We start from the raw sequence: 14,882 nt of genomic DNA, 5'->3' as shown, positions 1-14,882 counted from the left end.
GTTTTGTATAATCACCAGCTCCATATCCAGTTGATTTGGAATAAACAAACAAAATATTAAACAATGTAAATGTTTGTCAAAAAAGGAGGTAAGGGTTGGCTGTAGGGGTGGTGGAGGCCAACATTCTATTTTTCATTTAAAATTGAATCACTAAATGTGCACATTTTAAGATAACAAAAGTCATACTAGGTGACTTGGTTTGTATCGTACCGAACCAAAAAGTCAGGGAAAAATGCTTTCATGTCAGGGAAAAGTCAGGGAAATGTCAGGGAATTTTGTCTGAAAGAATGTGTATGAACCATGATTTGTCAATGTAAATCTTTGACAAATATAATATAGTAGTTCTTATATTTATACCATTTCTTAGAAACATTAATTTATTAAATTTATACATGTGTTAAAATAACTCAGTTGGGCAGCATTTTTCTCTGTCACAATCTGACCATTTTGCTGTCTGTCACATACTGATAGTGGGGCGAACTGTCACAATCTGACAGTGGGGCGAACTGTCACAAGCTGACTATTTCTCTCTCTCTCTCTCTCACAATCTGACCTTTTGTCACTCAGTCACAAACTTACTATTTATCTGTCTGTCATTAAACTGACTGTTTGTCTCTTTGTCACATTCTGACTATTTGTCTCTGTCACAATCTGACCTTTTGTCACTGTCAAAACTGACTGTTTGCTGTCTGTCACAAACTGACCATTTGTCACTCTATCAGAAATTGACTGTTTGTCAGTTTGTCACAATCTAGCTGTTTGTTTTTCTGTTACAATCTGACTGTTTGTCTCTCTGTCACAATCTGACTGTTTGTCTCTGTCACAATCTGACCATCTGTTTCTCTGTCACAATCTGAGTGTTTGTCTCGCTGTCACAATCTCATCATTTGTCTTTGTCACGATCTGCCCATTTGTTTCTCAGTCATAATCAGTGTTTGTCTCTCTTTTACAATCTGATCATTTGTCACTCTGTCACACTTGCCTCTCTGTCACAATCTGATTGTTTGTCACTCTGTCACAATCTGACTATTTGTCTCTGTCATAGTCTGACTGCTTGTCTCCGTCACAACCTGACTGCTTGTCTCCATCACAACCTGACTGCTTGTCTCTGTCACAATCTGACTGTTTGAACTTCTGTCACAATCTGTCTGTTTGTCTTTCTGTCACAATGTGACTGTTTGTCCCTGTCACAATCTAACTGCTTGTCTCTCAGTCACAGTCTGACTGTTTGCCCTTCTGTCACAATCTGACTGTTTATCACACAGTCATAATCTGACTGTTTGCCCTTCTGTCACAATCTGACTGTTTGTCTTTCTGTCACAATCTGACTGTTTGTCCTTCTGTCACAGTCTGACTGTTTGTCCTTCTGTCACAACCTGACTGTTTGTCACACAGTCACAATCTGACTGTTTGTCTTTTTGTCACAATCTGACTGTTTGTTTCTCAGTCACAATCTGACAGTTTGTCTCTCAGTCACAATCTGACTGTTTGTCTCTCTGTCACAATCTGACCATTTGTCTCTCTGTCACAATCTGACTGTTTGTCTCTCTGTCACAATCTGACCATTTGTCTCTCTGTCACAATCTGACTGTTTGTCTCTCTGTCACAATCTGACCATTTGTCTCTCTGTCACAATCTGACCATTTGTCTCTCTGTCACAATCTGACCATTTGTCTCTCTGTCACAGTCTGACCATTTGTCTCTCTGTCACAATCTGACTGTTTGTCTCTCTGTCACAATCTGACCATTTGTCTCTCTGTCATAATCTGACCATTTGTCTCTCTGTCACAATCTGACAGTTTGTCTCGCTGTCACAATCTGACCATTTGTCTCGCTGTCACAATCTGACCATTTGTCTCTCTGTCACAGTCTGACTGTTTTTCTGTCACAATCTGACTGTTTGTCCTTCTGTCACAGTCTGACTGTTTGTCTTTCGGTCACAACCTGACTGTTTGTCATACAGTCACAATCTGACTGTTTGTCTCTCAGTCACAATCAGACTGTTTGTCTTTCTGTCACAATCTGACTGTTTGTTTCTCAGTCACAGTCTGACTGTATGTCTTTCTGTCACAACCTGACTGTTTGTCTCTCTGTCACAATCTGACCATTTGTCTCTCAGTCACAATCTGACTGTTTTTCTCTCTGTCACAATCTGACCATTTGTCTCTCAGTCACAATCTGACTGTTTGTCTCTCTGTCACAATCTGACCATATGTCTGTCTGTCACAATCTGACTGTTTGTCTCTCTGTCACAATCTGACTTTTGTCTCTCTGTCACAATCTGACCATTTGTCTTTCTGTCACAATCTAACTGTTTGTCTTTCTGTTACAATCTGACCATTTGTCTCTCTGTCACAATCTGACAATTTGTCTCGCTGTCACAATCTGACCATTTGTCTCTCTGTCACAATCTGACAGTTTGTCTCGCTGTCACAATCTGACCATTTGTCTCTCTGTCACAATCTGACTGTTTGTCTTTCTGTCACAACCTGACTGTTTGTCACACAGTCACAATCTGACTGTTTGTCTCTCAGTCACAATCTGACTGTTTGTCTTTCTATCACAATCTGACTGTTTGTTGCTCAGTCACAGTCTGACTGTATGTCTTTCTGTCACAACCTGACTGTTTGTCTCTCTGTCACAATCTGACCATTTGTCTCTCTGTCACAATCTGACCATTTGTCTCTCTGTCACAATCTGACTGTTTGTCTAATAAGCAGAATCCCAGGAAGCACAAAGCAAATCTTGAGCAATGATAGTTGTATACCATTTCTTGTTGAGAGTTAAATTAGAAAATAGTTCAAGAAAACTTGAAACTTAACTAACCATTCTTTATAGCTTAAATACTGTTGTAAAGCAACAGCTTAGATATTGTTGTAAAACAACAGCAACAAACAAACACCAGCTTTTATGGTATATTTATGAGTTTCAGAAATTACAGAAGTTTACCTATTTGTTGTTTGACTTGGGAGTTGTTGACTTTTTTACCAGTTTTCAGCTTAGGAAGAAACAATCTTTCATTCTGCCAGGCCTGTCAGAATTTCTTAAAACAAGGAAAAGAAACAAACTTCATCTTATATTTGTAATACACAATGGGATTTATTTGTTGTTTGCATGGAATAGAGCTATCTGTTTTAATTATTACTTTCAACCATCCCTAGGAAAATGTGTAAAGTCAATGAACCTGCAAAAATTAGGTTGTGCTGACTAACTAAATGTAGGAAGAAGTAACATAAAAGATGTTTGTACATTTTAATTTTTTATGAAATGAAAAATAAAAAAAAATCACAACATTTTATCTAGTAATTCATTTAATAAAGAGACATGTTACCTGTGAAAGTATTTGTGCAAGACAATCTTATCTTAAAGTGACCTTGTTGATCGTAGCCAAGGACTCCTTTATTAAATTCATCTCTTTGTTAGACAACTTTATTTAATAAATATATTATATCTTTGTTATTTGATGCAGCCAAGGGTTAGTCATATACCAAATACAAATAGACATTGATTCTGTCAGGAGAATACAACAATAAAATAGGCACTCCAGGGTCCAACCAATAAATAAATGTTCTATGTCCAGTGGGTTAATGGCAATAAAGAAATTCAATCTTGCTTATGTTAAGTCCTGAAACTAGGTAGAACCTCATTTTTTGATGTATTTTGACCTTGGATGGGATTTTGTTGTTTATGGTAGAATCACCTTATTGCCATGTCTGATTCTTTCAATGTAGCTTGTCAGCTTTTCAGACCTATTTAGTAACACATGAACATGAACAGACTCTTGATGAATTATGTCCTTTTTCACCAGTCTTGTATTCATCAAAGATGTATTTTTGTAAATATTTTGACCACATTACTGTTGTATGATGGTGATTTTCTTATGCAGTTTTTGACCTTGCAACTGCTAGTTGAAGTGACACTCTGTATAATGCTGATTTCTATTTACAGTTCTGACCACACTGCTGCTGACCTAAGTGACATTCTGTATAATGCTGATTTCTATATACAGTTCTGACCACACTGCTGCTGATCTAAGTGACATTCTGTATAATGCTGATTTCTATATACAGTTCTGACCACACTGCTGCTGACCTAAGTGACATTCTGTATAATGCTGATTTCCATGTACACAGTTCTGACCACACTGCCTCTGACCTAAGTGACATTCTGTATAATGCTGATTTCTATATACAGTTCTGACCACACTGCTGCTGACCTAAGTGACATTCTGTATAATGCTGATTTTCTTTTACACTTTTGACCTTACAGCTGCCTGACTGTCTACTGATGCAGGAGGCATATAGTGATTGTCCTGTCCATCCGTTCGTTTGTTCGTTCGTCCGTGCATACGAGGTTAACCAAATGGGACCGTTTCGTCTAGCATCAATACCCCTTACTAGAATGACTTGATACTAATGCAGATGTAACCTGTGACCATTCCTCATCTTCAGACATCACCTGACCTCAGTTTGACATTGACCTCATTTTGGACTTCGGTTGCTTTATATGGGCCATCTCTTGGTTAACGAAATGGGACCGTTTTGTCTAGCATCAATACCCCTTACAAGAATGAATTGATACTAATACAGATGTAAACTGTGACCATTCCTCATCTTTAAACATCACCTGACCTCAGTTTGACCTTGACCTTGACCTCGTTTTGGACTTAGGTGCAAAATCTATCGACAAGGATGCCACTGGGGGCATCAAGCATTTATTGAACGCAGCTCCTTGTTGTTTATGGTTTTAGCTACACAGTCATGCTGATTGGAGTACTATATAATGTTGATTTCTATTTATCCTTTTGACCTTCAGCTGCTGATTGGAGTGAAATACTGTATCATGCTGATTTCTATTTGCAGTTCTGACCACACTTTTGCTGATTGGAGTGACATTCTGTATTATGCTGATCTCTCGTGCCCAGAATGTCGGATCCATGTTCAATCTGTCAAGTATTTCCAAGAAGTCCCTGTACTTCCTTACGGGGCAAGCAGATTCTTGAAGACATTAATCAAGTTACAGACTGAGACAAGGCATATGTCTTATAAGGACATTAAGCAAGTTAAAGACAAGAGAGGTGTCTTTAAGGACATTAAACAATCTACAAACAAGGCAGGTTTCTAAAGGACATTGAGCAAGTTACAAACATGGCAGGTGTCTTTAAGGACATTAAGCAAGTTAAAGACAAGTCAATGTACAAGTTAAAGACTAGCAGATGTCTATTAAGGACATTGAGCAAGTTACAAACAGGCAGGTGTCTTTAAGGACATTAAGCAAGTTAAAGACTAGGCAGATGTCTTTAAGGACATTAAGCAGGTTACAGACAAGGCTGATGTCTTTAAGGACATTAAGCAAGTTAAAGACAAGGCAGATGTGTGTAAGGACATTAAGCAAGTTGCAGACATGGCAAATGTCTTTAATAACATTAAGAAAGTTACAGAAAAGACATGAAACAATTTACAAACCAGGCAGGTGTCTTTAAGGACATTGAGCAAGTTACAAACACGGCAGGTGTCTTTAAGTAAATTAAGCAAGTTAAAGACAAGACATATGTCTTTAAGGACATTAACCAATTTACAGACAAGAAATATGTCCTCAAGGACATTAAGCAAGTTAAAGACAAGGCATGTCTTTAAGGACATAAAGCAAGTTACAGGCAAGGCAATGTTTAAAGACTTAGCAATTATAGACAAGGCAGATGTCTTTAAGGACATTAAGCAAGTTAAAGACAAGGCAGATGTATTTAAGGATGTTAAGCAAATTACTGACAAGGGAGATGTCTTTAAGGATATTAAGCAAGTTTGAGACAAGCCAGATGTCTTTAAGACATTAAACAATTTACAAACAAGGCAGATGTGTTAAATGACATTGAGCAAGTTACAAGCAAGGCAGGTGTCTTAAGACATTAAGCAGGTTACAGACAAGGCGATGTCTTTAAGGACTTTAAGCAGTAAAGACAAGGAGTATGTGTGAGGACATTAAGCAGGTACAGACAAGGCGATGTCTTTAAGGACATAGCAAGTTAAAGACAAGGCAGATGTGTGTAAGGACATAAAGCAAGTTGCAGACATGGCAGATGTCTTTAAGGACATTAAGAAAGTTACAGAAAAGACATGAAACAATTTACAAACACGGCAGTGTCTTAAAGGACATTAAGCAAGTTACAAACAAGGCAGGTGTCTTTAAGTAAATTAAGCAAGTTAAAGACAAGCATATGTCTTTAAGGACATTAACCAAGTTACAGACAAGGATATGTCTCCAAGGACATTAAGCAAGTTAAAGACAAGGCAGATGTCTTTAAGGACATTAAGCAAGTTACAGACAAGGCAGATGTTTTAAAGGATGTTAAGCAAGTTAAAGACAAGGCAGATGTCTTTAAGGACGTTAAGCAAATTACTGAGACAAGGCAGATTCTATGATGTACAATTACAGGCAATTTTAAAGCAGTTTGACTGACAGGCAGATGTCTTTAAGGACATTAAGACATTTACAGATGAACAAGGCAGATTGCTTAATGACATTATGCAAGATTACAGACTGAGACAAGGCAGATGTCTTTAAGGACATTAAGCAAGTTACAGACTGAGACAAGGCAGATGTCTTTATGGACATTATGCAAGTTACAGACTGAGACAAGGCAGATGTCTTGAAGGACATTAATCAAGTTACAGACTGAGACAAGGCATATGTCTTTAAGGACATTAAGCAAGTTAAAGACAAGAGAGGTGTCTTTAAGGACATTAAACAATCTACAAACAAGGCAGGTTTCTAAAAGGACATTGAGCAAGTTACAAACATGGCAGGTGTCTTTAAGGACATTAAGCAAGTTAAAGACAAGTCAGATGTAACAAGTTAAAGACTAGGCAGATGTCTATAAGGACATTGAGCAAGTTACAAACATGGCAGGTGTCTTTAAGGACATTAAGCAAGTTAAAGACTAGGCAGATGTCTTTAAGGACATTAAGCAGGTTACAGACAAGGCTGATGTCTTTAAGGACATTAAGCAAGTTAAAGACAAGGCAGATGTGTGTAAGGACATTAAGCAAGTTGCAGACATGGCAAATGTCTTTAATGACATTAAGAAAGTTACAGAAAAGACATGAAACAATTTACAAACCAGGCAGGTGTCTTAAAGGACATTGAGCAAGTTACAAACACGGCAGGTGTCTTTAAGTAAATTAAGCAAGTTAAAGACAAGACATATGTCTTTAAGGACATTAACCAAGTTACAGACAAGAAATATGTCTCTAAGACATTAAGCAAGTTAAAGACAAGGCAGATGTCTTTAAGGACATTAAGCAAGTTACAGCAAGGCAGATGTTTTAAAGCGAGCAATTAAGACAAGTTTTAAGACAAGCGTAAAGATGAGATTTTAAGGACGTTAAGCAAATTACTGACAAGGGAGATGTCTTTAAGGATATTAAGCAAGTTTGAGACAAGCCAGATGTCTTTAAGGACATTAAACAATTTACAAACAAGGCAGATGTGTTAAATGACATTGAGCCAAGAGTTACAAGCATAAGCAGGTGTGTCTTTAAGGACATTAAGCAAGTTAAGACAAGGCAGTGTATTAAGTTCTTGCTAAGGACATTAAGCAAGTTAAAGACAAGGCAGATGTGTGTAAGGACATTAAGCAAGTTGCAGACATGGCATGATGTCTTTAAGGACATTAAGAAAGTTACAGAAAAGACATGAAACGATTTACAAACACGGCAGGTGTCTTAAAGGACATTAAGCAAGTTACAAACACGGCAGGTGTCTTTAAGTAAATTAAGCAAGTTAAAGACAAGGCATATGTCTTTAAGGACATTAACCAAGTTACAGACAAGGAATATGTCTGTAAGGACATTAAGCAAGTTAAAGACAAGGCAGATGTCTTTAAGGACATTAAGCAAGTTACAGACTAGGCAGATGTTTTAAAGGACGTTAAGCAAGATTAGAAGACAAGCAGATGTCATTAAGGACATTAAGCAATATTACTGAACATAGGAATTAAGTCATTTAAAACGGCATTAAGCATTGAGCTAAGTTGAGAACAAGGCAGATGTCTTTAAGGACATTACAAGTTTACAACTGGACAAGGCAGATGTCTTTAAGGACATTGAGCAAGATACAGACTGAGACAAGGCAGATGTCTTTAAGGACATTAAGCAAGTTACAGACTGAGACAAGGCAGATGTCTTTATGGACATCATACAAGTTACAGACTGAGACAAGGCAGATGTCTTGAAGGACATTAATCAAGTTACAGACTGAGACAAGGCATATGTCTTTAAGGACATTAAGCAAGTTAAAGACAAGAAAGGTGTCTTTAAGGACATTAAACAATCTACAAACAAGGCAGGTTTCTAAAAGGACATTGAGCAAGTTACAAACATGGCAGGTGTCTTTAAGGACATTAAGCAAGTTAAAGACAAGTCAGATGTAGCAAGTTAAAGACTAGGCAGATGTCTTTAAGGACATTAAGGAAGTTACAGAAAAGGCAGATGTCTTTAAGGGCATTAAGCAAGTTAAAGACTAGGCAGATGTCTTTAAGGACATTAAGCAGGTTACAGACAAGGCAGATGTCTTTAAGGACATTAAGCAAGTTAAAGACAAGGCAGATGTGTGTAAGGACATAAAGCAAGTTGCAGACATGGCAGATGTCTTTAATGACATTAAGAAAGTTACAGAAAAGACATGAAACAATTTACAAACCAGGCAGGTGTCTTAAAGGACATTGAGCATGTTACAAACACGGCAGGTGTCTTTAAGTAAATTAAGCAAGTTAAAGACAAGACATATGTCTTTAAGGACATTAACCAAGTTACAGACAAGAATATGTCTCCTAAGGACATTAAGCAAGTTAAAGACAAGGCAGATGTCTTTAAGGACATTAAGCAAGTTGGAACAGACTAAGCGCAGATGTTTTAAAGGACTTAAGCAAGTTAAAGACAAGGCAGATGTATTTAAGGACGTTAAGCAAATTACTGACAAGGGAGATGTCTTTAAGGATATTAAGCAAGTTTGAGACAAGCCAGATGTCTTTAAGGACATTAAACAATTTACAAACAAGGCAGATGTGTTAAATGACATTGAGCAAGTTACAAGCAAGGCAGGTGTCTTTAAAGACATTAAGCAGGTTACAGACAAGGCTGATGTCTTTAAGGACTTTAAGCAAGTTAAAGACAAGGCAGATGTGTGTAAGGACATTAAGCAGTTACAGACAAGCTGATGTCTTTAAGGACATTAAGAAAGCAGTTGTAGACATAAAAAGAACATGAAAGACTGATATTACAAATTCACGGCAGGTGTCTTAAAGGACATTAGCAAGTTACAAACACGGCAGTGTCTTTAAGTAAATTAAGCAAGTAAAGACAAGGCATATGTCTTTAAGACATTAACCAAGTTACAGACAAGGAATATGTCTCAAGGACATTAAGCAAGTTAAAGACAAGCAGATGTCTTTAAGGACATTAAGCAAGTTACAGACAAGGCAGATGTTTTAAAGGACGTAAATTATACAAGTTAAAGACATAGCATTGCATGCATGTCTTTAAGGACTTAAACAATTACAACAAGGCAGATGTCTTATAAGACATTAACAAGTTTCGACTGACAAGGCAGATGTCTTTAAGACATTAACAAGTTTACAGAAACAAGGCAGATTCTTTAATGACATTAGCAAGTTACAGACTGAGACAAGGCAGATGCTTTAAGGACATTAGCAAGTTACAGACTGAGACAAGGCAGATGTCTTTATGGACATTATGTAAGTTACAGACTGAGACAAGGCAGATGTCTTGAAGGACATTAATCAAGTTACAGACTGAGACAAGGCATATGTCTTTAAGGACATTAAGCAAGTTAAAGACAAGAGAGGTGTCTTTAAGGACATTAAACAATCTACAAACAAGGCAGGTTTCTAAAAGGACATTGAGCAAGTTACAAACATGGCAGGTGTCTTTAAGGACATTAAGCAAGTTAAAGACAAGTCAGATGTAGCAAGTTAAAGACTAGGCAGATGTCTTTAAGGACATTGAGCAAGTTACAAACATGGCAAGTGTCTTTAAGGACATTAAGCAAGTTAAAGACTAGGCAGATGTCTTTAAGGACATTAAGCAGGTTACAGACAAGGCTGATGTCTTTAAGGACATTAAGCAAGTTAAAGACAAGGCAGATGTGTGTAAGGACATAAAGCAAGTTGCAGACATGGCAGATGTCTTTAATGACATTAAGAAAGTTACAGAAAAGACATGAAACAATTTACAAACCAGGCAGGTGTCTTAAAGGACATTGAGCAAGTTACAAACACGGCAGGTGTCTTTAAGTAAATTAAGCAAGTTAAAGACAAGACATATGTCTTTAAGGACATTAACCAAGTTACAGACAAGAAATATGTCTCTAAGGACATTAAGCAAGTTAAAAGACAAGGCAGATGTCTTTAAGGACATTAAGCAAGTTACAGCAAGGCAGATGTTTTAAAGGACGTAAAATTGACAGGCAGAGTTTAAAAGCGTACAAGGCAGATGTCTTTAAGGACGTTAAGCAAATTACTGACAAGGGAGATGTCTTTAAGGACATTAAGCAAGTTTGAGACAAGCAGATGTCTTTAAGACTAACTTACAACGGCAGATGTTAGACAAGCAAGGCAGAGTGTTTTAAAATGAACAGACAACTGAGTCAAGGCTTACAAGTTAAAGACAGCGATGTCTGTAAGGACATTAAGCAGGTTACAGACAAGGCGATGTCTTTAAGGACATTAAGCAAGTTAAAGACAAGGCAGATGTGTGTAAGGACATAAAGCAAGTTGCAGACATGGCAGATGTCTTTAAGGACATTAAGAAAGTTACAGAAAAGACATGAAACAATTTACAAACACGGCAGGTGTCTTAAAGGACATTAAGCAAGTTACAAACACGGCAGGTGTCTTTAAGTAAATTAAGCAAGTTAAAGACAAGGCATATGCTTTAAGGACATTAACCAAGTTACAGACAAGGAATATGTCTCAAGGACATTAAGCAAGTTAAAGACAAGGCAGATGTCTTTAAGGACATTAAGCAAGTTACAGACAAGGCAGATGTTTTAAAGGACTGTATTAAGCAAGTTTACAATGACAAGGCATGATGTCATGTTAGGACTGATTCTAAGACATTAACATCAAGGAGATGTTTTAATGACATTAGCAAGTTTGAGACAAGGCAGATGTCTTTAAGGACATTAACAATTACAATGACAAGGCAGATTCTTTATGGACATTAGCAAGTTACAGACTGAGACAAGGCAGATGCTTTAGGACATTAGCAATTACAGACTGAGACATAGGCAGATGTCTTTATGACATCATGTAAGTTACAGACTGAGACAAGGCAGATGTCTTGAGGACATTAATCAAGTTACAGACTGAGACAAGGCATATGTCTTTAAGGACATTAAGCAAGTTAAAGACAAGAGAGGTGTCTTTAAGGACATTAAACAATCTACAAACAAGGCAGGTTTCTAAAAGGACATTGAGCAAGTTACAAACATGGCAGGTGTCTTTAAGGACATTAAGCAAGTTAAAGACAAGTCAGATGTAGCAAGTTAAAGACTAGGCAGATGTCTTTAAGGACATTAAGCAAGTTACAGAAAAGGCAGATGTCTTTAAGGACATTAAGCAAGTTAAAGACTAGGCAGATGTCTTTAAGGACATTAAGCAGGTTACAGACAAGGCTGATGTCTTTAAGGACATTAAGCAAGTTAAAGACAAGGCAGATGTGTGTAAGGACATAAAGCAAGTTGCAGACATGGCAGATGTCTTTAATGACATTAAGAAAGTTACAGAAAAGACATGAAACAATTTACAAACAAGGCAGGTGTCTTAAAGGACATTGAGCAAGTTACAAACACGGCAGGTGTCTTTAAGTAAATTAAGCAAGTTAAAGACAAGACATATGTCTTTAAGGACATTAACCAAGTTACAGACAAGATATATGTCTCTAAGGACATTAAGCAAGTTAAAGACAAGGCAGATGTCTTTAAGGACATTAAGCAAGTTACAGACAAGGCAGATGTTTTAAAGGACGTTAAGCAAGTTAAAGACAAGGCAGATGTCTTTAAGGACGTTAAGCAAATTACTGACAAGGGAGATGTCTTTAAGGACATTAAGCAAGTTTGAGACAAGGCAGATGTCTTTAAGGACATTAAACAATTTACAAACAAGGCAGATGTGTTAAATGACATTGAGCAAGTTACAAGCAAGGCAGGTGTCTTTAAGGACATTAAGCAAGTTACAGACAAGGCAGATGTCTTTAAGGACATTAAGCAAGTTAAAGACAAGGCAGATGTGTGTAAGGACATTAAGCAAGTTGCAGACATGGCAGATGTCTTTAAGGACATTAAGAAAGTTACAAAAAAGACATGAAATGATTTACAAATAAGGCAGGTGTCTTAAAGGACATTGAGCAAGTTACAAACACGGCAGGTGTCTTTAAGTAAATTAAGCAAGTTAAAGACAAGGCATATGTCTTTAAGGACATTAACCAAGTTACAGACAAGGAATATGTCTCTAAGGACATTAAGCAAGTTAAAGACAAGGCAGATGTCTTTAAGGACATTAAGCAAGTTACAGACAAGGCAGATGTTTTAAAGGACGTTAAGCAAGTTAAAGACAAGGCAGATGTATTTAAGGACGTTAAGCAAATTACTGACAAGGGAGATGTCTTTAAGGACATTAAGCAAGTTTGAGACAAGCCAGATGTCTTTAAGGACATTAAACAATTTACAAACAAGGCAGATGTGTTAAATGACATTGAGCAAGTTACAAGCAAGGCAGGTGTCTTTAAGGACATTAAGCAAGTAAAAGACAAGGCAGATGTCTTTAAGGATGTTAAGCAAATTACAGACGAGGCAGATGTCTTTAAGGACATTAAGCAAGTTAAAGATAAGGCAGATGTTTTAAGGGCATTTAGCAAGTTACAGAAAAGGCAGATGTGTTTAAGGACATTAAGACAGTTACAAACAAGGCAGATGTGTTTAAGGACATTAAGTTAGTTACAGACAAAGCAGATATTTTTAAAGACATTAGGCAAGTTGCAGACTAGGCAGTAACTTATAGACTATAATTTTGTGTGGACAAAAGTGGAGCTGATACAGTCACATTATAGAATGTCAGCCTCTCTGTTTTCTCTAGTAGATCTGGTCACTGCTCATAATTATTTGTGTTCCTTTTTGATATGATTAATTACATGAGCTTGAATTATTACATATGATATTACAAAGTGACCAGACAAATGGTGTACTGTATAGCTATTTATTACATGACTGTATTCTCTTGTTTCTCTGATTGGCTGAAAACGGTTCAAAAAGTAATGAGTAAATGTCATATCAACTTATCTTGGGTTTTAAATAGTAGGATAATAAAAACAGATCGAAGTAGGTGCTTGGAAAACCAATATCAACCTGATATGGTCTAAAAATAGATTGCAATATTTCCAATTTCAATTGTCCAATTAAATGAGAAAACAATTGTAATAACATGTCTGACTATACATCTACCGGTATTCATGTAATAAAACAATTATCAACTTTTTCATAAGTTGATATCAGGATTTATCAACCTATGAAAAAGTCGATAATTGTATAATATTAACTAGTCATAAAGTCCCTTGGTGAAAAGCTAAACAATCTGTACCCACTAGGCTAGGAAATGTGTTTACTGCCTCAGAATTTTATCGCCTATCCTACCACCAGGTGGTGTTTTGAAGTTTCATATTCTATTGGTATATTCTATTGTTATAGAGATTTAACAATCTTAATGACTTACACACGTAGTGAAATTCCAATCATTGCTTTGTTTTGTATGAATTAAATCAATATTTATGCATGAGCATATTATTTATATTTACTGCAATTCCACTCTTTGGTAAGATATGCATTTTTATGCCAGACTTTTGAGTATTGTGTTGAAATTTAGTTTTATTCGTACGAAATTTGGCATATTTGGCCAAAATGGGTATTTCTTGGGCATAAAAATTTGAGAATTTTGACAAGTAAGAATTTTTCTGCTTCCCTGGAATTGAATGTTACGGATTGACACGACAATGAAATCCATGAAAATTAGTCCCCCACAAAATGATTTTACAGTATTACCATACTGAACAATATTATTGCACTGAACAAAGTTCACTCCTTTGTAAATGAAAGAAGCTGTAGAATTGTTTGAAATTGCATGTTAACAGTCATGAGTCTGCCTGGCTTTCTCCGATTTATTCTTCACTGGAGACTTTCACAGCTTCTTCAGATATAGCAGAAACTAGAAAATAGCATTTTACTTGCATACCTTGCCTGTTTCTGAAGTATTTAGATACATTCCAGAATAGAAGTGAAGCCTTTTTGTGACATTGATTTCTTTTATAGTCTGCTAAATCATCATGATCAGTTTGTTTCTAGAGAAAAGCATTCTGCGAATATGCAAATAAGTCAATGATATTTCAGCCTAAAATGACAACTAATATGAGAAATGACTGATTAATCTTGTCTGTATCAATAATTTGTTACTTTTTTGGCTTCTTTTTAAAGCTATTAGGTGACCTGCATCTTGGGGCTTTTGTATTAAGTAGTACAAAGCCAGTGGGTATGTAACAATCAGAATTTTTAATCACACTTGAGGATAAAACTGTTAGCTGCCTGATGAAGTTGCTGGTTCAGTTCCCTACTTAGTCAAATTTAAGTCCCCTTGGGATTCAAAACAAATCATATCTGGTAGTACAATTGTGCCAGATTCTTCATTTTCTTTTTATTTCACATCTGACATGAAGCAGGTTCAGTATTTTGTGCTATCTTCAAGCTTTAATCTCTAACTTCTGGAGGAATCATTTATATGCCTATTGGAGCAGGGGTTGGGCAGCATGAGCTTTGCACAC

The 14,882-nt window shown here is 36.6% G+C and overlaps 2 protein-coding genes across 2 annotated transcripts in view; one reads left to right on the top strand and one right to left on the bottom strand.

Moving 5' to 3' along the window:
- The window catches only part of LOC128548070 (uncharacterized), a 50,650-nt gene extending 45,648 nt beyond the window's left edge, over positions 1 to 5,002 (top strand). The window contains exon 4 of the mRNA XM_053522450.1: positions 4,863 to 5,002. Within this exon, the coding sequence (XP_053378425.1) occupies positions 4,863 to 5,002 (140 nt within the window). The remainder of the gene's footprint in view (positions 1 to 4,862) is intronic.
- Positions 1 to 14,882, bottom strand: part of LOC123545048 (uncharacterized) — a 550,315-nt gene that overhangs the window by 56,825 nt on the left and 478,608 nt on the right. The window lies entirely within an intron of this gene.

The sequence above is a fragment of the Mercenaria mercenaria genome, chromosome 1, assembly GCF_021730395.1.
Source record: "Mercenaria mercenaria strain notata chromosome 1, MADL_Memer_1, whole genome shotgun sequence".
Taxonomy (NCBI): Eukaryota; Metazoa; Mollusca; class Bivalvia; order Venerida; family Veneridae; genus Mercenaria; species Mercenaria mercenaria.
The sequence above is the reverse complement of the archived record's forward strand: the minus strand, read 5'-3'. Positions and strand labels throughout refer to the sequence as shown.